Raw genomic sequence first — 19,642 nt, forward strand, 5'->3', positions numbered from 1 at the left:
GAACGACAGAGAGAGAGAGAGACAGAGAGATAGAGAGAGAGAGAGAGAGAGAGAGAGAGAGAGAGAGAGAGAGAAAGAAGTGAGAGTAGTGTAATTATGGCCCTACTCTAGAAACAGCACCTCCTGTGTTATTGGAGGGCTGTTTGCCCTCTCTGTGCGTTTTCATTAATTAAGATGGGAGGATGCGGAACCCACTCAGAGACGAGGTCATTAAGACCCCCCCCCCCCCCCCCCCCAGACTCACAGCACAGCGGCATTGTTCCCACTGACAGGAAGTGAGACATTCAACACTAACTGAAGAGCTGTGCCATAAAAGCCACCAAGGTGCAGCCTGCATGCGCATCCTGCATGCGCAGCCATGCCGACCGACCAACCGGCCGGACCCAGCAGCAGCAGCAGGGAGAGAAAAAAAAAACGACTGCATCGGCACTTTCCGAGATCAGGTCGCGCTCCTCTGCCAACACAAACACGGCTGCCTTTCATTTAGCTGTAAAGGCCCGAGCCGCTGCACTTTCTTCCGTGCCCTCCCTCCCCCCCCCCCCCTACTTCCTTATTCACTGTGGGGCGCGCGCGCGTGTGTGTGTGTGTGTGTGTGTGTGTGTGTGTGTGTGTGTGTGTGTGTGTGTGTGTGTGTGTGTGTGTGTGTGTGTGTGTGTGTGTGTGTGTGTGTGTGTGTGTGTGTGTGTGTGTGTGTGTGTGTGTGTGTGTGTGTGTGTGTGTGTGTGTGTGTGTGTGTGCGTGTGTGTGTGTGTGTGTGTGTGTGCGTGTGAAAGTGGGAACAGTGGAGGGCAAGTGTGAGACAGGCAGCAAATACAGAGCAGAGGGGGGGAGACGAGAACCACCTGGACTTCTCGACATGACAATGTGGGGTCGGGGTGTTATAGGTGACGGCGGACAGTAATACTACACACACACACACACACACACACATGCACACGCACACACACACACACACACACACACACACACACACACACACACACACACACACACACACACACACACACACACACAGGTTTATCTTATTACACTTGTGAGGACCTCAACATTTTAGGATGGCAATTTTATTAATGCCACTATAAAGACTTTTATTTTGACCCTGAGCCTAAGGCAGAAAATGGCTGATCTTCAAGCACACTACGCACGTTGTGAGCTTGTAGATGGACTATTTGTGGTGCATGACACAAGCGAATAAGTAAGTATATAAATCAGGCATAACTCCAATCCTTATAGCCCTAAAACTAACCTCTAAATGTAGCCTTAACCCCAACCTCAATCTTTTCCTAATTGTAAGCGCAAAGTCTAACAATTTGTCTTTCTAACCATAGAACAACCATTTCTGCACCAGTGACTACTGTACGTCCTCACAATGCCAATATGTCAAATTCTACTATACTTGGGGGGACATCTGGACCTCATAAGTACAGTAATGCACGCACGCACGCACGCACACACACACACACACACACACACACACACACACACACACACGCACACACACACACACACACACACACACACACAGGCAAATTCGAATGCACGGCATGAGCCAGAATGCCTCCTCTGCTCTTGTTGCTCGCTCCCTCCCTTCCATCGCTCCTCTGTCCCCCTCACTTATGTTCATGTTAATGATGCATATAGGGTATCATTACCCTCTCCTGGGTTATTCCTGGAGCCCGTGGGAGGCAGGGAGGAGATGGGAGGGCTCAGGTCAGTTGACCATGAGCTTGTGTTTCAGTATACCGTGACACAATAGGCTCAGTGTAGCGTTTTTCAATGCAGCAGCATAGCTGTGCTTCTCTCTATATCCCATTCTGACCTGAGATCAGATTCATACGAGGTTTCCGCCAGACACACACTGGTCTGATGAACCCATTCTGACCTGAGATCAGATTCTAAAAATGTCAGTCGTTCTTCGATTTTTCAAAAAATAGCAGACCTACAAGCTCGTATCGCGCCACTCGGTGGCGCGATATGAGCTTGTAGATCTGCTATTTTTAAATAGCTAAAGCATAATATGATGCCGACACCAAAATGGGTGCCCGTTCAGAATGGGATATATAACTGCACAATGCACTGTATACACACAATTCCCCCTATTCCCATTGGTTCGCCTTTTTCCTTTTTTTTTTTTTTTGCCGTGTGTGTGTGTACTGTAGATTCACTCTCGTCTTTATTCGTCGAGGTCTGAAGTGAACTGACGCGCGCACTCATTTCAATCCACAGTTCTTTGTTTGGATTTTTAACATTATAGCCAATCAATTTGGGCCGTGGGTGTGTTGTCATAGCGATGCTGTTTTCTTTGTCCAGAAGGATCTGGAGGTCTTTCATCTCTCTCTCTCTCTCTCTCTCTCTCTCTCTCTATCTCTCTCGTTCCTCCACCTTCAAAGTCCTTTGTGTTTCCTTTGCTGCAGATTGAGTTGTGTGTGTAAATGAACTCCAGATGGGCGTGCTTGCGATAGGCCCAGGTGCGCTGGCTTAAAAGGCCCGGCGTCCAGTCGACCTCTCACCCCTGGAGTAGGTCAGTGAAGGGCGCCGTCACAGCCCCTCTCCTCCAGTCATTGTAAACACAAGGCCTCGAATTCTGTCCTTATCAGTGCCTTCAGATGGAGAGAAGAGACAGAGAGGTAAAGAAAGGGCCATGTGTTTGGAGGACAATTTCATACATAATGGCAATCCCCAAGACTCAGCCTGTCCCCTTTTGTTTGCATTCTAAACCAGAGCAGGAACTGCAAACAATGACAACCAGAGCCATTAGTTATTTGCGTATTAACAGCAGCAGCTGCATTGGACTTGAAGGATTATATTGTTTCCAGAACTAGTCAGTGAAATGCAACGCGGTGGTTACTGTCCTGTTTTATCAGCTCCGTTTCCTTATCTCTCTCTCTCTCTCTTATCTCTCTCTCTCTCTTATCTCTCTCTCTCTCCCATCAGCCCCAGGGTATCCTCGGTTCTCAGGGAGCCTGGCTCACACCTTCCTTCCCATGAGCCACTTGGATCACCATGCCAACAGTGGCGTTCTCTACGGGCAGCACCGTTTCTATGACACCCAAAAAGGTGAGGAACGGCACGACCGCTTCATCTTCACTTCACAATATCTGCCCGATTCAATTGGGCAGAAATTAGACATTCAAATTCACTTTATACAACTGAGTAATGGTGTAATTTGATTTGCAATATTGAGAGATTAAGATGGCCTGTAGGGACGGCTTGGTGAGAGTTGAATGCATCTAATTGGGTTCATATTGCCTTTCTCTTTCCTGTCTCACTGTGTCTGCCTTCCTCTCGCAGAGAACTTTTACCTGCGAAGCCTCCCGTCCCAGCCTCCTCTCCTCTCAGCCAACCACAGCCTTCCGCCCATGTCCAGGGCGGGGCCGGGCCACCCGCAGGGGTCCTGCAGCCGAGACCGAGACCCGGGGGGAGGGACTAGTCTGCACAAGGGTCTGAAGGAAGGGTCTGCAGAGAGGGGCCTGGGTCCTGCCAAGGACAAGGAGAGGTCGGGTAGCAAACAGGAGGCCAAGGAAAGGCAACAGCAACAACAGCAGCAACAACAGCAGCAACAACAACAGCAACAACAACAGCAACAACAACAACAACAGCAACAACAGCAACAACAACAACAACAACAACAGCAGCAGCAGCAACAACAACAGCATCACAGCCACCATCAACCCCAGCCCCCGCACCATCACCACCCCCACCCCCACCTCCATCAGCAGCACCCGCACTACCCACAGCACCCGTTACCTCTGGAAGAGGTCAACAGCAGGGCCTTGGAGAGGCACAAGATGGTCCTCGCCATGGAGTACAACAAGGAGCACTCTCAGGCCATGGGCAAACCGCTCAGCGCGTGCCTTCTCAACGGCAAGATGCAGAACGGAGACGCGGCGGCGCCGCCGACGGGGCCTAAGGCCCCCATGTCCAGCTGCGGGGAGGCCGGGGTCAGAGGGGGGGCTCTGGGGGGAGGCGGGAGCGGCCAGAGCCGACACATGGTCCCCGGAGGAGGCGTCGGCCGCTGCACCAAGGAGGGGGTGAGCGGGGAGATGAGGATCAGCGAGCAGCCGTCGGACTGTCTGGAACGGGGCCAGGCGCCGCTCCACCACTCGCTGTCCTACTCGGTCGCCCCGCCCTTACACATGGGCCCCGCCGCCGGAGGGGCCCACCCGCACCCGCCACACCCGCATGCTCATCCCCACGCCCACCCGCACCCCGGGGGCTTCCACTGCCTGCAGCTGCACCCCAGTCACCCGCACCACCCGCATCCCTCCCATCATGCGCACCACCACCACCACCACCACCCGGACTTCTTCTGCCCGCCCCCTCCCGCCCCTCTGGCCAACCCCTCGTCGCACGACAGAGGGCCGGCCGGCGGTGGGCGGGAGCCGAAGGTCACAGGGCCCACGTTCGTGCCGTCGGCGGGACACCTGGGGGACAAGTCCGCCGGGCAGTTCCAGCTCGGAAACCCCGACTGCCACGGGGTGGGGGGAGGTGGTGGCGGGGGAGGTGGCAGTGCCAAGGACAAGACGATGGAAAAGAACGCCGGTGGCACTGGGGGGCACGCCGGTAACTGGCACAGAAAACAACAGCAACAACAACAGCCACCACAACAACAACAACAGCCAGTGCAGCAGCAGCAGCAGCACGCGTACAGGAAGGCGGAGAAGGCTCCAGACTGGATGCAGCCTCACCACCACCACCTCCAGCCGCAGCCACAGCCCCCACAGCTGCCCCCACAGCTGCCCCCACCCCCCCATCAGCAGCAACAGCACCAAGTTGTTCGCTCTCGCAGCGTTGAGTGCATCAACAGTGGCGTGGACGCAGATGTGTACCGCGCCTCTCTGCCCCAAGGGCCCAAGGCCGGACACTCCGGCCCCCACGCTGTCAACACGTCCCCCTATAGAGACTGCTCCCATCCGGGGCCCCCGCCTAACTCATCTCCCCTCGGGGTTAAAGGCATATCTCCCGGCGCGGGGGCCGGGAGTAGCTGCTCCTTACAGAGAGACGGACAAAAGGTAGCCAGGATCCGCCACCAGCAACATGGCCGAGCGGTCCCCGACGCCCCCTCTCCGGTTGACCTGAACCAGGGGAGTGGTCAGGAGCTGAAAAGGAAGATGGACATGTCGCCTTATGGGTACAGCAGCAACAACGGCCAACACCACCCCCAGCAGCCCCCGGTGCCACCCTGGGCCATGAGGCCCCCACACCATAATATGCCACACCCGGAGGAGGACCAGAGGAAGTCCTACATGGAGATAGGCATGCACACCACCCAGCCACAGCAGCAACAGCCAAGCATGAGCCTGCCTCCACCACAGCCACAGCCTCCACCTGCATCTCCCCTCAGCCAGCAGCAGCAGCAACCAGAACCCCAGGGCCCAACACAGGGGGAGAGCAGTGCCATGAAAAGCCTGTTGAAGTACAGCAACCAGCAGCAGCCGCTGCTCCTCTCTCAGAAGAGCCCCTTCGGTGGGCTCGGCAGCCTCAAATCGGGTCCCCCGGGGGGGAGCTGCGCTCTGCAGGGCAGCAAGCAAACTCTGCCCACGAGGAAGGGACCCGCCAACGACGGAGAGCGCTCCGACTGCAGCGGGCGGGGCCGGGAGATGGGCGAGGCCGGTCACGGGGAGACGGAGGTGCGCCAGCCGCCAGTGGGGATCGCAGTGGCCGTCGCACGGCAAAGAGAGCCACCCTGCCGCCCTTCTGACAGTCACCCCGGCAGTCGACAGGGCAGGGTACACCCCTCTGTGAAAGGTATGAAGAAGTCTATGCCACTGCTTCAGCAAATAGGCTGAGACTGAATAGGGAACTGAGAGCAGTGACAATTAGAACAACCTGAAAAACCAACAGCATGCTTAGTCAAGGCCTAACATTCAAACAGCTTGGATTGTCTAAGCCGTTAAAGCTAAATATTGTTTGTAGTATCAAGGTTTTTCTCATCGCTGTCTTTTCTGTTACTTTAAATAACTTGACTATTCAGTTTGAATTGGAAGCCTAATGACAAACACTTTCTAATAATACAAAGCCATAACCCACCAAAGCAAATTGATCAGTGTGTCCCTTTGAATCCTCTAGTCTGTCATGCCATTGCAAGAAATGAAAGAAATGTCTCACTTTCAGAAAATATCTGATCATGAAACGCCTGTTCCTTGATAACTCACATCTAAGCCAATGCACACCAGTGCATTATGATTGCAATTGCGTATCATTTGGTGTCGACTAATACAATTGTTAGTGCATCTCCTTTCAATTAAAACTCCAAATTATAAATCACTGTTACTTTAGCTTTTAACCACTTTTAACCAATATTTTATACTTCATCTGTTGAAAAATAGCATATGTACTCAACTCAACTTTATTTATATAGCACATTTAAAACAACCATAGCTGCCACAAAGTGCTGTACAGTACATAGGTAAAACAGTAAGTAAACACATAGACTAAAAACACAGAATACAAAGACAACACACAAAACAAGAAAAGGAGAGGGGGGAAGCAAGTTCAGGAACAGAGTTCTCATGCTGTGTTAAAAGCCAAAGAATAAAAGTGCGTATGTATGTACAAGCACTCTAAATGGGTAAAAGCTAAAAGCATGACATGGATAGAAAGCAGTACATTTTGTCAGTGTTCCAGCTGTGAGCCCCCGTTGTGCTTCAGGAGCTGGTTAGACACTGGGGGGTATATTCCAGTAGAATCTGGGTTCAATGAGGGTATATCACCATCCAGTAGAATCTGGGTTCAATGGGGGTATATCACCATCCAGTAGAATCTGGGTTCAATGAGGGTATATCACCATCCAGTAGAATATGGGTTCAATGGGGGTATATCACCATCCAGTAGAATATGGGTTCAATGGGGGTATATCACCATCCAGTAGAATCTGGGTTCAATGGGGGTATATCACCATCCAGTAGAATATGGGTTCAATGGGTGTATATCACCATCCAGTAGAATATGGGTTCAATGGGGGTATATCACCATCCAGTAGAATCTGGGTTCAATGGGGGTATATCACCATCCAGTAGAATATGGGTTCAATGAGGGTATATCACCATCCAGTAGAATATGGGTTCAATGGGGGTATATCACCATCCAGTAGAATCTGGGTTCAATGGGGGTATATCACCATCCAGTAGAATATGGGTTCAATGGGGGTATATCACCATCCAGTAGAATATGGGTTCAATGGGGGTATATCACCATCCAGTAGAATATGGGTTCAATGGGGGTATATCACCATCCAGTAGAATATGGGTTCAATGGGGGTATATCACCATCCAGTAGAATATGGGTTCAATGGGGGTATATCACCATCCAGTAGAATATGGGTTCAATGGGGGTATATCACCATCCAGTAGAATATGGGTTCAATGAGGGTATATCACCATCCAGTAGAATATGGGTTCAATGAGGGTATATCACCATCCAGTAGAATCTGGGTTCAATGGGGGTATATCACCATCCAGTAGAATATGGGTTCAATGGGGGTATATCACCATCCAGTAGAATATGGGTTCAATGGGGGTATATCACCATCCAGTAGAATATGGGTTCAATGAGGGTATATCACCATCCAGTAGAATCTGGGTTCAATGGGGGTATATCACCATCCAGTAGAATATGGGTTCAATGGGGGTATATCACCATCCAGTAGAATATGGGTTCAATGGGGGTATATCACCATCCAGTAGAATATGGGTTCAATGGGGGTATATCACCATCCAGTAGAATATGGGTTCAATGGGGGTATATCACCATCCAGTAGAATATGGGTTCAATGGGGGTATATCACCATCCAGTAGAATATGGGTTAAATGGGGGTATATCACCATCCAGTGAGCTCCCGTTTATCTCACAGGACCACCCCACTCCGTGTATCCCTCAGATCCGAGCGGCGAGGAGGAGAGGAAGAGAATGAGTGGAGAGCAAATGGGTCTGACGTGCCTGGACAGAGACAGGGAGGCATACATCAGGTAAAGCCCCATTCAGTATCTCAGTCTATAATCTGTTCCAGAAGGGTTTCCCGACCTTTCCTGGACCATGGGGGCCCACGTGGGAATCTCCAAAGTGTTTGCAGCCCACCCATCTGACAACTTACACACGGCTGCCGTGTTAAGTGGTCAGGGTGATTCAGGGGCCGCGTGCATTTTCAGTGCATGCTTGTTTTAACACAGGTTGGATCAATGGAACTAACGTATACTATACTATCCATGCCTTTTTTTATAACCATGCCATATTTTTTACTTTACTGGAGTAGTTTACATTTTCGGTACATTTACTTCTACTCCACTACATCTCAGAGTCAGATATGCTTTTACTACAATTATTTAAAAAAGGTTACTAGTTACATTATTATTTCAGACATAGTACAGACATACATAAATAGGGACATACATAGTGACACACGTTGCTCAACAGCGCCACTTTAGTTCACCCAGCGGTATTGCAGCTGTCCGTACTCAAACAGATGGACATACAGTACTGTGCTCACATAGGGACAGAGTACTTTGTCCCACCACTGCTCACCACTGCTCACCACTGCTCACCACTGCTCACCACTGCTCACCACTGCTCACCACTGCTCACCACTGCTCACGTCACTGTTTCTACTGGAAGTATCTGTAACTCCGCCTCTTGTCCTTCCCGTGCAGGGACAATAAGGAAAGGGTAGAGTTTGCGAGGGTCCATCCCTCCAACGGTTGCCACGGCGACCTCACCTCTCATCTCATGGTGCCAGGCGGGACGTCCCTTCAGTCGGGCCAAATGGGCGACCCCGCTGCACACGCCCACTCTGCCCACCACCACTGGATGCCAAGAACTGGAAGCCCCTCCCTCTGGATGACCGGACACTCTTATGGTGAGACTGATTTGTCATTTCTAATAACATCCCAATTTTATGTTGACGACGTTTACTTAAAGGACCATACACCGGTCAGCCAGGCCCATTCCACTGCCAAACCGTTTTCCAAAGCATAATCGTGGGTTCATGTCATTTTCGAGGAAGCCATCTCAGTACAGCATGAAGAGCAACTCGATGTTGTGTTGTCGATGTTACATTGTCGTTAGATTTTTTTAATGCATTTTAAAGCACAGAATTATTTTTGAAAGGTGTAGCTTAAAATTGTCCCTGGACTAAAGATGTATTTATTTACTAAAGACATTTCCACTGTCCATTGTGTTGCTTATTCACTGAGCAATGATGCTTAACCAACATTGACTCCATTATTCTGTAACAAATGGGAAATCCAAAAAGAAACCCCGGGTCTATGTTTATATAATATTTTTATATAATATATAATATAAAGGGCCAAAGCTTTGAATGGCAATGGTGTAAAGTAACTAAGTACATTTATTCAAGTACCGTACACAAGTCAAATATTGAGGCATATTTGACTTTACTGGAGTATTTCCAATTTTCAATAGCCTACTTTTGTTATTATATATATATATATCTGTGTATGTGCGTGTGTGTGTATTATAAGTCTTCAGTGCACTGTATACTAGCTGGAGCTTCCAATGTAACCCAGTATAATATAATGTAAGTCACCTTGTCGATGTACTGTATATAGGCATTGGTCACACAGCCCTGCATCAAAACCTCCCCCCAGGTTTCTCGGCGGCCATGTCGGGGCCTCTGCAGCCCGTCCTGCCCCTTCCTCAGGACCACTCTGCCCAGCTGGTGGTCCTGCCCTCTGAGCCAGCAGCCCACCCTGCCACCCATCACTTGGGTATGCCATAGCCGCCTTTTACTCCTTACCGACGCTATTTAATTCACCACACATAGCTGCATAGTTACAAGCCACATTCGTGAGATTTATACTCCTCTGCTATATACTACGCCTCCCACTGACTACTTATTTTATTAGTGCTACCATTTCCTGTTCAGCTGTGTGGTTTTTATACGTTTTGGCGATAACGTTAAAATAACTCTGCTGGTGATCACAGTGGTGTCGGCATACACTATTGATGAGCTCTCACTTAATGGGTCTGTTTATTTTGCGCAGCCGTTCGGGTGCACGCACGCACACGCACGCACGCACGCACGCACGCACGCACGCACGCACGCACGCACGCACGCACGCACACACACACACACACACACACACACACACACACACAATTTGCATTACTATACTTTTTTATTAAGAATGCTATTTGTAAAATACATTTCTATTTTAACCGTAAGCCGAAAACCCATAATAGCAGATCTATTCGTCTATTTTCCGGTGCATTTTCCAGAGCAGACAACTAGCTATAAACTCTACCCCTAAAACCAAACTTTGAAATGTCTAATCTTCCTGACCCAACCTGAATATGTCCTAATTGTGAGCCTAAATAGCCGAAATGTACTGAACTTGTGAGGACATTTGTCCCTCACAAATATAGCAATAGAAGTACACACAAACACACAAACATAAAACTCTGTTCAGACATTTCCTGCACGCCACCTGCTCGGCCCACCCCCACAGGGATGGGCCCCTCAATGGGTCAGAGCACTCATCCAAAGCACACACACACACACACACACACACACACACACACACACACACCCTCACACACACACACACACACACACACACACTCGCAGATAAACAAATGCACACTCCAACACACAGAGGAAGAGGAAGTGTGAGAGGGTGCAAGGGAGGGATCACTTCTCAAAAGTCATGGCGGGGCCATATTCGGCGTACAGGCTGTGAAATTTAATTAGCTCCCGATCCTCTCTGTGGTCCGTTTCCTTCCGCACACCACGGGAGTTCCAGCCGAGAAGGGGAAGTGCATCCACAAAACCCTTCCCAGGGGAAACATTAGCCTAGCCGAGTTAATGTCTCAGAACAAAAGGTCCTCGGTGCGTCAGGGAGCGAGTGGGTGTGGAGGAGGAGGTTTAGGCTGCGGACATGCCCATTAATGAGTTGTGTGTGAATTTGTGCAGAGTGGAAAAACACATTGGGGTCCTGGCCTTGTTAGTGTGGGCCTTCCCCCCTGAGCCGGACCCTTGTCATGGCTGATGTTTTCAGCTGCGGCTCACCCACAAAATGCGTTCCCCCTGGCTCTTAACAGCGATATCGGGGGAGTGATTGTCCACCCTTAAGACATGGGAACCAGGCTCGCTGCTGGCTCTCCGAAGCGGAGTCCTGCTGTGGTTTGGCCTAGGGGAAGGTGGAACTTTAGGGAATAAAACCCGGGGTCGATCGTTCTAACGGGATGCACTTCTTTTGGCCAGGGAGCCCGTCTGTTAGTCAGCATATCGGTTATCGTCATCATCATCATTTGTTCATATTTCATCATTGTCATGACCTTCCAACATTCCAGTAAATTCTCAGGGCAGTGCTTATGATTCAGAGCAGGGGAGAGCGTGGGATCGCTACTGTCTGGGGAGACCTTGTTCTCAGAAATCCAAAATCTTTTTCGTAAGAGATTTGTCTATGTCTCTTAAACAATAGCCTGATAGGAGGGTTTCTCATGATATGCAATCCATGGTGGTTTCACCACTTAACAACATGTGTGGGCGGTAGGTAGTGAGTGATGTGCATCATTTCCACATGTGCGTTCCGCTGCGTTGCGTGGCAGTGTCCATGTGTATGAATCCATGTGTCTATAATGGCGTCTGATGAGCGTGCATGGCCTTCTCCTCTAAGGCAGTGGTTCCCAAACGTTTCAAGACCTAAAGGATGAATTCGGTGTCATGAAGGAATGAATGAATGAACCACTTATGCCCTATTTCAAAAAACGTGAATATAGCCTATATAGAGCGTGTAGATATAGCTATTTTCACAAGTTAAGTTTATGGATTTATTTATTTTTGGAAAAACATTGAAATTGTAGTAGTAAAAAGAAATACCGGTAAACAATATTTTGCACAAGACACATAAAAAAAGAGACACATTATAGTGAGTAAAAATGAGTAAAAATGGATCCTGGACCCGTTGTTTAGTGAGTGACTGCTTATGGCTTCTCCCTCCCCTGAATGTCTCTCATTAGATGTGATGGAGCAGCCAGGGCTGTGGCCCCCCGTGTACGGCGCCAGGGGCCCCGCCTCCCACATGCAGCATCCCGCCGTGTACTCCCGCTCCCAGTTTCTACGGCAACAGGAGCTGTACGCCCTCCAACAGCATCAGCAGCTGCAGCATCAGCACCAGCACCAGAGCCATCAGTCACAGCAGCCACAGCCGCACGCGCAGTCGCACGCGCAGCAGCACCGGCCGGACCACGCCGCAGACATGCAACATCGAGCCACTCACAACAACAACACTCAGGTGATTTATGAAGTCTGCCGTGGCTCGCAGGGATTAAGGAAGATCATCAGCGTGTACGGAGAGACTCATTTCCATAGGCGGATTTGCATGGATTTATGCAAACACCCGACAAGTAAATAGGGTTGAAATATGCACATGTTAACAGGTGTTGTAGACAACAGGTCATGATGTATATGTACACGTGCGGAACACTTTTCACAACCGTACCAGTGAGCCATATGTCAATTTGAATTGGCATAACACTAGCCCCATGTGATACTGTAGGTTACGAGGACCCTAACTCCTGTTTCCACCTTACCCCCAATCCAACCCTTTGATGCTGTTCTGAGTACCAAGCAGGGAGGCATTGGGTCCCATTTGTATAGTCTTTGGTGTGACTCGAACGGCGATTCAACCCCTAATATCACCCAATCTCAGTGCGGACACGCTAACCACAAGGCCACTGAGCTGGTCTATTTAGCCATTGCAGGCGCCTATTCTTAGTATCTCCAATCATTTTGGCTGACAATTGTGCCCATTATATTATAGGCTGAGGGGCAGTTTGTGGTGTGCACATTATCACAGTCAATACACCCAGGGCACCAATGAATGGTCTACTATGATGACTGTGGATGCCACATTACCCACAGATTAAGCCTTTGTCAATAGGCTAGAGTCGCTAGACTATTTAACCATGACTGATGATTAACTTTTTTTTTTACTTACGCTGTAGATTGGATTAGATTTAGACTGTATTGTCCCAGAGGGAGATTTGTTAGCGTCACAATCTGTTGTAAATTGAGATTAAATTTTAAGTCTTTCTTTTCCTGCAATAGGTGCAAAAGAGGCCCGACGAGCCGTCTGTGGACCTGGAGGAGCTTCTGTCTGAACCCAGGGCGTCCAAAGCGGCCAAGCCCTACTCTTACAACGCCCCACCCAGGAACGCCACTCCCCCTGTGGCCTGTGCGCCCCTCTTGTCCCCCTGTTGCCAGTCTCCCTCCATACGGCCCCATCCCAAGAGCACGCCCTCCACCCCTTGTCCTGCGCCCAGTCCAGCGGCCGCAGCCCCTCGTTCCCCAGCCGTCAGCCCGGCCCCTCCTCAGATACCCAAGGGGGCCGAGTCTCAGGACAAGAGAGTGGTGGGACAGCCCCTGCAGAACTACCCAGAGTCACTGGAGCCTGGTAAGGGTCTTGACATTCACGCGACAATGCACAAGATGCGCACACGGTATCCACACATGACATACCTGTCATGTGTTCAGCCGTCTTTGAACTATACACTGTTGCCACAGTTTGACGCTGTGCGTGATCAATTTAACCCTTGCATCCCTATTCTGGGGCAAACGTTCGGCGCAAACAGTAGGTCTATTTTCGCTGAAGTGATTTGGTGTAGAAGGAAAAAAGTAGGGGGCCGAACATAGACCCCATGGGGGAGACCAGTCAATGAATTATATGGGCTTTAAGTGGTTTAAGATGCTGCAGGGTTTACAGGTCCTTAACTCAGACCCCCGAGCCCTGCAAATAAACGTCACCCAGATACCTGAACTAAGCTACAGTATAGTGCCAGGCTCTGTCCACTGGTAATGGTACAGCAGAGCTGTTGGTGTTAATGCTGTGTGTGTGTGCGTGCGTGCATGCATGCATGCGTGCGTGCGTGGGCATGTGTGTGTGTGCATGTGGTTCTCTGTGGGTGAGTGTCTGAGCAGCTCAAAGCTGGCTCTCCGGAGCTGTCGCCTCGGTTAACGACTGAAGGCTTTTTTCAATTTACGAACGTGTAACCTAGAAAACCTGTGGCTGTTTTCTGTTTCTGTTTCCATGATAACCAGAACCTCCTGAGCAGGACCCAAAACGAGGCTCTGAGAACCTTATCTGAACACAAGCCACAGCCAATGGAAATAAACCCAGAACCTGCGGCATGCGCTATACGTGCTACAGCACGTGCCACTTAATTCTGGTTGTCGAAACAAGCCAAAAGAAACACCTCACTCGTGGCCCCCGTCACGCACGCACGCACGGCGCACGCACGCTCGCACGCACACACACACACACACACACACACACACACACACACACACACACACACACACACACACACACTATATTAATATACTTGTGAGGACATCAACATTTACGAACAGTGATTTGTACAGTTTTTAGCTCTAATCCTGAATCCAAAAAAAGCCGATCTAGTGAGATGGTACACATATGCACTGATCGAGGACAATGTACACTTCTAAGTACACTTCTAAGTACACTTCTAAGTACACAGCTACTTCCATTTGACTAACATTGCCAGCCGGCTTTGGAAATGACTGTGTGGAAGTGTTGCTCATGGACAGTGTTACATCCTGGTATTTTCCCAATGCATTTTAATGTTTGAAGTATTTCTCTAGTTCTTACATTTGGTCCTCACAGCTATGGTAATGCAAGTACGCACACATGCACACACAAACGCACACAGGCCCCACACTCTCTACATCATCATTAATGTCTGGCCAACGCCTGCCCTGCTGCCTGCCAGAGGAATAGAGTGTCAAGCCACTCTGGTAAACCAAGAGGCCTGGCGCACTTCACATAACACACATGCACATGTATGCATGTGCTCCTTTACGGAGTGTTTAATTTTACTCTGCCAGAGTATAAAAACGGACCCTTATGGGTCAGAGTTAACTTCAAACACTCAGGATGTTTACAGTGTGCCCTTCCTGCTCGTGGGTTGATCAACGTGGAGTGGCACTAAATTTACTTTTTCATTTCTCACGCCGCACCTCGTGACCCCAGAGTGACGTGTGGGGCGACGCACTGTGGGTGTGAGAGTTAGAGTTTTGCCTGATGTGTCAAGGTTTTTGAAAGGCCCTAACAGAGACGGAGGGGAAACAAAATATATATATATATGTTTATGACTGTAGGTCTAAAAAAATGCTGTCAAGGACCCCCACATTAAAATGTAATTGGCCACAGACCCTCATCTCAAAATAAGTCCTGGTAGCACCCCTGTTAAAGATGGAGTGCCACCATTTTTTTCCACCCTAAAACATGATCATCAGGTAATATTACAATATAAGGGGGAAGAACTTTTTCCAAAAAGTGTACAGTATTTGTTAAAATCATGCTTTTATGTGGACACGCCAGAGGTGGGGACTTGGACTCGAGACTCGACTTGGACTCGAGTCCCGATTTTGATGACTTTAGACTTGCTTGATCAAATCAAAAATAGACTTGGACTTGCTTGGGACTTGAATGCCAAAGACTTGAGACTTGACTTGACTTGAACGCCAAGGACTTGAGACTTGACTTGACTTGAGCCCTCTTGACTTGAACATTTTCAAGTCACTTAATACCTTACAGCATCTGATTATCTTTTTTATGACATGTAAAATAGTTTGGTATTTGTATATAAAGGGATGCCGCGGATCGGATATCGGGGCGATATCAGCCAAAAAACGTGATCGGGATCGGATCGGACTACAGCGAAAATGACCGATCCATTCCAAGCACTGCAAGCACTCCACTCCAGTCCATTCTAGTACTCCACTCCTCCAGGACTTTATTCCTCCAGCAGTGTGCGCTACAGAGGCATTGGCAGCCCCAGTCACACTTCACAGTGGCAGTCTTGCACAGTGCAGGCTGCTAGGCTAGCCACTAGCCATTACTGCGCGCTGCTACTCAGTGTGGAGAAAGCCGCATTGATATTGATATTATTATATATTATAAAACAAAAAAGACCCAACAGCCGAGTGCAAAAATGGATTCGCCACCGTGGCAACAACAGCAGCAAAGTTTCAGCCTTAGCTCAATGCAAGCTAATCTTTAGCATTGATTAGCGTCAACATCTTAGACGAGAGAGACGGAACAGCACAACAAGCTGACAGCTGAGCATGACGACATGCTCATGTTCTTAAAATGATATATCCCCACAGTCCCCAACAGTTGGTTGACAAATATGACCGCTGTTTGTCAATACTTATGTGACAGACCATGCTATGATGCTAATAACTGCTTAAGTGCTAACCAATGCTTAAATAAACAGACGTCACTATTTCCATTGTCACGGACAGACAGTGTGCTGTGTAGCTGTAGGACAGTATGCACGGTTTGGGGATCAGGGGTCCCCACTCCCAGCCAAATGATAGGTTCCATTTGTACACTCTAAATTGACATTGATTTTACAAAATAATAATTTGGGGTCACAGAGATACAAATTGCTGGGTCCTTAAAATGTTGTGCATAATGTGCATAATAATAATAGTATGGATAAAAAAAGGCATAGAATACAATAAAATAAATTTGTCACTAGAACACTTCCACATTTGAAGTATAGGCTCAAGTTAATAAATGGGTCAGTTATTCTCAACCTATACTCATGTGGAACTTGTTTGTTGACTATTATTCTGGGGAGGTGTTGTTCTCTGTTTTGAGTAATAATATTATCACTTGATCAATCCTGATTCAACATTCCAGACTATAAAATCTGTAATAAAAGGTAAAGATAAAAAAAGTCTGACAGATTTGGGAAAGCATAGAGCGACTTAAATATGTGCTGGATCGGATTGGATCGATATCGGATCGGTATCAGTTATCGGATCGGTTTTGATGATTTTAGATCGGTATCGGATCGGGAGTGGAAAAAGTGGATCGAGGCATTATGTAACATTCCTCTTCTACCCTGGATTTGAACACCTTTTCAGTGCAAGTAATGACATTTTACCATTGTAATAATAATAGCCTGCTTGCTCAGGGGAAACATTTAATTTGTGTCTCGGTGAGACATGACCTTTGACATGATCTAAATGGCTCAATAGATGCTCATGATTTATGTAAATCTTTACATATCATTAATTAGTATTATGTCTTGGTGGGACTTGTTTGGGACTCGAAACAAAAGGTAAGCTAGGACTTGGTTGGGACTTGAAACAAAATGCTTAGGACTTGTTTGGGACTCGAAACAAAAGGTAAGGACTTGGTTGGGACTTGAAACAAAATGCTTAGGACTTGGTTGGGACTCGAAACTAAAAGTTCAGGACTTGGACTTGCTTGGGACTTGAATGCCAAAGACTTGAGACTTGACTTGACTTGAGAGCAAAGACTTGAGACTCGACTTGGACTTGCAACATAGGGACTTCCTCCCACCTCTGGGACACGCCCACCAGTTCATTAAGTATGCCTGGTTTGCCTGGTGGGTGGTGATGGGTGGTGATCCACCTGAACTGAAGCCCCACAGACCCACAGCTGTAGTTGTATGATAAAGGGGGAGGGGTTATGGGAGGGGCTGATAGTGTGGTGTCACTATAATTATTACTGTTTATTTCATTGGCCCGTTTGACTGTCAAGGGTTCAGCCTCCAGGAAGAAACCCTAAATACAAAGTTAATACACCATTGCACATAAAAACAACTCCAGGGTGTCTAATGAAGTACCGTAACCTCATAAACGCATGAAAAACTGGAAAAATACAAAAAATTTGGCACTCCATCTTTAAGATTTGTGTTGGTAAAATGTTTCCAAAATGGTCAAAGTTTTTTTTTTTTTTTAATGGCAAGATCTGCAAGCTTGCACCAGCGTCATGTAAAATAGCTGATGTATATAGGTTTAAAGTGGTTAAACTGATTTTGATGCCATATTAAAGGTATATTCAGTTATTTCACTTAATTCAAATATCACTTATTTTTTTGTTTTGTTGTGATAATCCTCTCTACTATAGAGTGTGCTGACCATATAAGGAGTTCCTCCCTGTCCCCAGTTAACCCCTGGGGGTCAAAAAAACCTTAGGTTTCGTTTTTGGCTCTCTATCCTGATTGGATGAAAGGCTTAGGTCCCAGCCAAAAACGAAACCTAAGGTTTTTTGAGTGAAATCACTGAATATACCTTTAACTCATTTTGCTGGGGACCCCCTGGAACTACCCCGCAGGACCCATGTGACGTCCGTGGACCCCACTTTGAGAAACACTGGTTTATGAGATGAGATTTGTTCGTGACTGAGGCTTTTGCGTGTTTTGGAAAACGGCGATAATTTTTGGTTCTAAACTAACAACTTACATTATGTGTCTCCTCGCAGACCTGCCGCCTGGATATACCTACCCCGCCATTGCCATGGGTTACAGGAGCGGCCCCGCCCCCCAGGACGTGCGATTGGCTGAGCCAGCCGACCTGGAAGCGGTGCAGGCGGAGCCTGCTGAGCACGCTCCCCAGCCTCTCTCCAGCCTAGGGGCGGAGCTAGACTGCCAAGCTGTGGTCGTTAGGCCCCTCCCGGAGGAGCCCCTCCCGGAAGTGTCGCCAGAAGGGGAGGAGCCAGTGGCGCAGGGAGTTCTGGAGGAGTTGGAGGAGGAGCAGGAGCAGGTGATGGCAGCCAGCTTTGTGTCGGTAGAAGAGGTGGCGGAGCAGCAGCGGCCTGGCGAGGAGGAGGTGCTGGTTTGCCCCTCTGCCCAGAGCCCTGTGTGTGAGACCACTTCCTGTCCGCTCGCCCTTCCTGCCGACGAGCCAGAGCGGCCCGTCATCACCGTGGAGGACGAAGGGGCCGAGGTGGCGGCGGGGGAGGGGGGTAGCCCGGCGGGGGAGGAGACCGTCCCGGAGGTCGAGGTGACCAGAGAGCCGGACGCCGCCTCCTCCGTCGTCCAGCTCGACCCGGCTTCCCCCGCAGCCTCCCAGCAGCCTCCGCCCCCCGCAGAGGACGGCGTGCGCCAGGAGCAGACTGAGAAGACCCCCGGTCTATCGGTGGAGATGGTGTGCCTGTCTCCTTCCCCGGCCCCTTCCCCTACCCAGATGAGCGCTGGTGTCGCCGCCGCTCCCCAGACCAAGCCTCCCGTGCCCTGCTACTGGAGCCTGGAGCTGCTGATTGCCGCCGCCTTCTGCACGGACGTGCCTCCGTTCCCCCTGTTCCCCTTCAGCGCCCCCTCGCCGGCCGCCCGCTCCCAGCCCCAGCCCCACCACGGCATCCAGCTGCTGAGCGAGCTGGCCGACCTGGAGCTGCAGCAGCACAAACGCGCCAGTGGGGAAAGCCCAGGTGAGACCCCGAGAGCCCCCCGTATCCCCTCATCCCCCCGTGCACCACGCTGCTCACACTCACATCACTGGTGATGGTGGAAGTGCATTTAATTAAAGAAACAAAAGTGAATGTTCGGAGTAAAATGATAATTTATCAAAGAGAAGCAAAAGTGCCTCAAAAGTGTAGTGCATTACTTGAGTAAACAAACTTAGTTACTTCCACCACTGAACCCCCCCACCCCACCCCCCACTCACACTCACATCATCATTTTGTTAACAGGCACTCAGAAGCGCTCTCTCTGTATCAGCTGGAATGCACTCTCCTTCTCCTATAGTTTATCCTCCTTTTTCCGTCCTCGTCCACTGAGACCGACTCCCACTCCCCCCCTCGGGCCAAGCCTCCGTCACTCACGTCTCTCTCTCTCTCTCTCT

General features: G+C 49.3%; 1 protein-coding gene across 4 annotated transcripts in view; it reads left to right on the forward strand.

Annotated features, from left to right (window-relative positions):
* The first annotated feature begins 2,938 nt into the window (after window positions 1-2,938).
* The window catches only part of bahcc1a (BAH domain and coiled-coil containing 1a), a 56,296-nt gene continuing 39,592 nt past the window's right edge, over window positions 2,939-19,642 (forward strand). For 2 of the 4 annotated variants that reach the window (XM_083780536.1, XM_083780537.1), the window contains exons 1-8: window positions 2,939-3,057; window positions 3,292-5,748; window positions 7,853-7,967; window positions 8,646-8,851; window positions 9,564-9,722; window positions 11,977-12,251; window positions 13,067-13,412; window positions 18,285-19,229. In XM_083780536.1, the coding sequence (XP_083636662.1) occupies window positions 2,985-3,057; window positions 3,292-5,748; window positions 7,853-7,967; window positions 8,646-8,851; window positions 9,564-9,722; window positions 11,977-12,251; window positions 13,067-13,412; window positions 18,285-19,229 (4,576 nt within the window). In that variant the 5' untranslated portion in view covers window positions 2,939-2,984. The remainder of the gene's footprint in view (window positions 3,058-3,291; window positions 5,749-7,852; window positions 7,968-8,645; window positions 8,852-9,563; window positions 9,723-11,976; window positions 12,252-13,066; window positions 13,413-18,284; window positions 19,230-19,642) is intronic. The other 2 variants (XM_083780539.1, XM_083780538.1) reach the window with 2 other exon arrangements.

Source organism: Protomyctophum parallelum (genome assembly GCF_964188405.1).
Source record: "Protomyctophum parallelum genome assembly, chromosome: 13".
Lineage (NCBI taxonomy): Eukaryota > Metazoa > Chordata > Actinopteri > Myctophiformes > Myctophidae > Protomyctophum > Protomyctophum parallelum.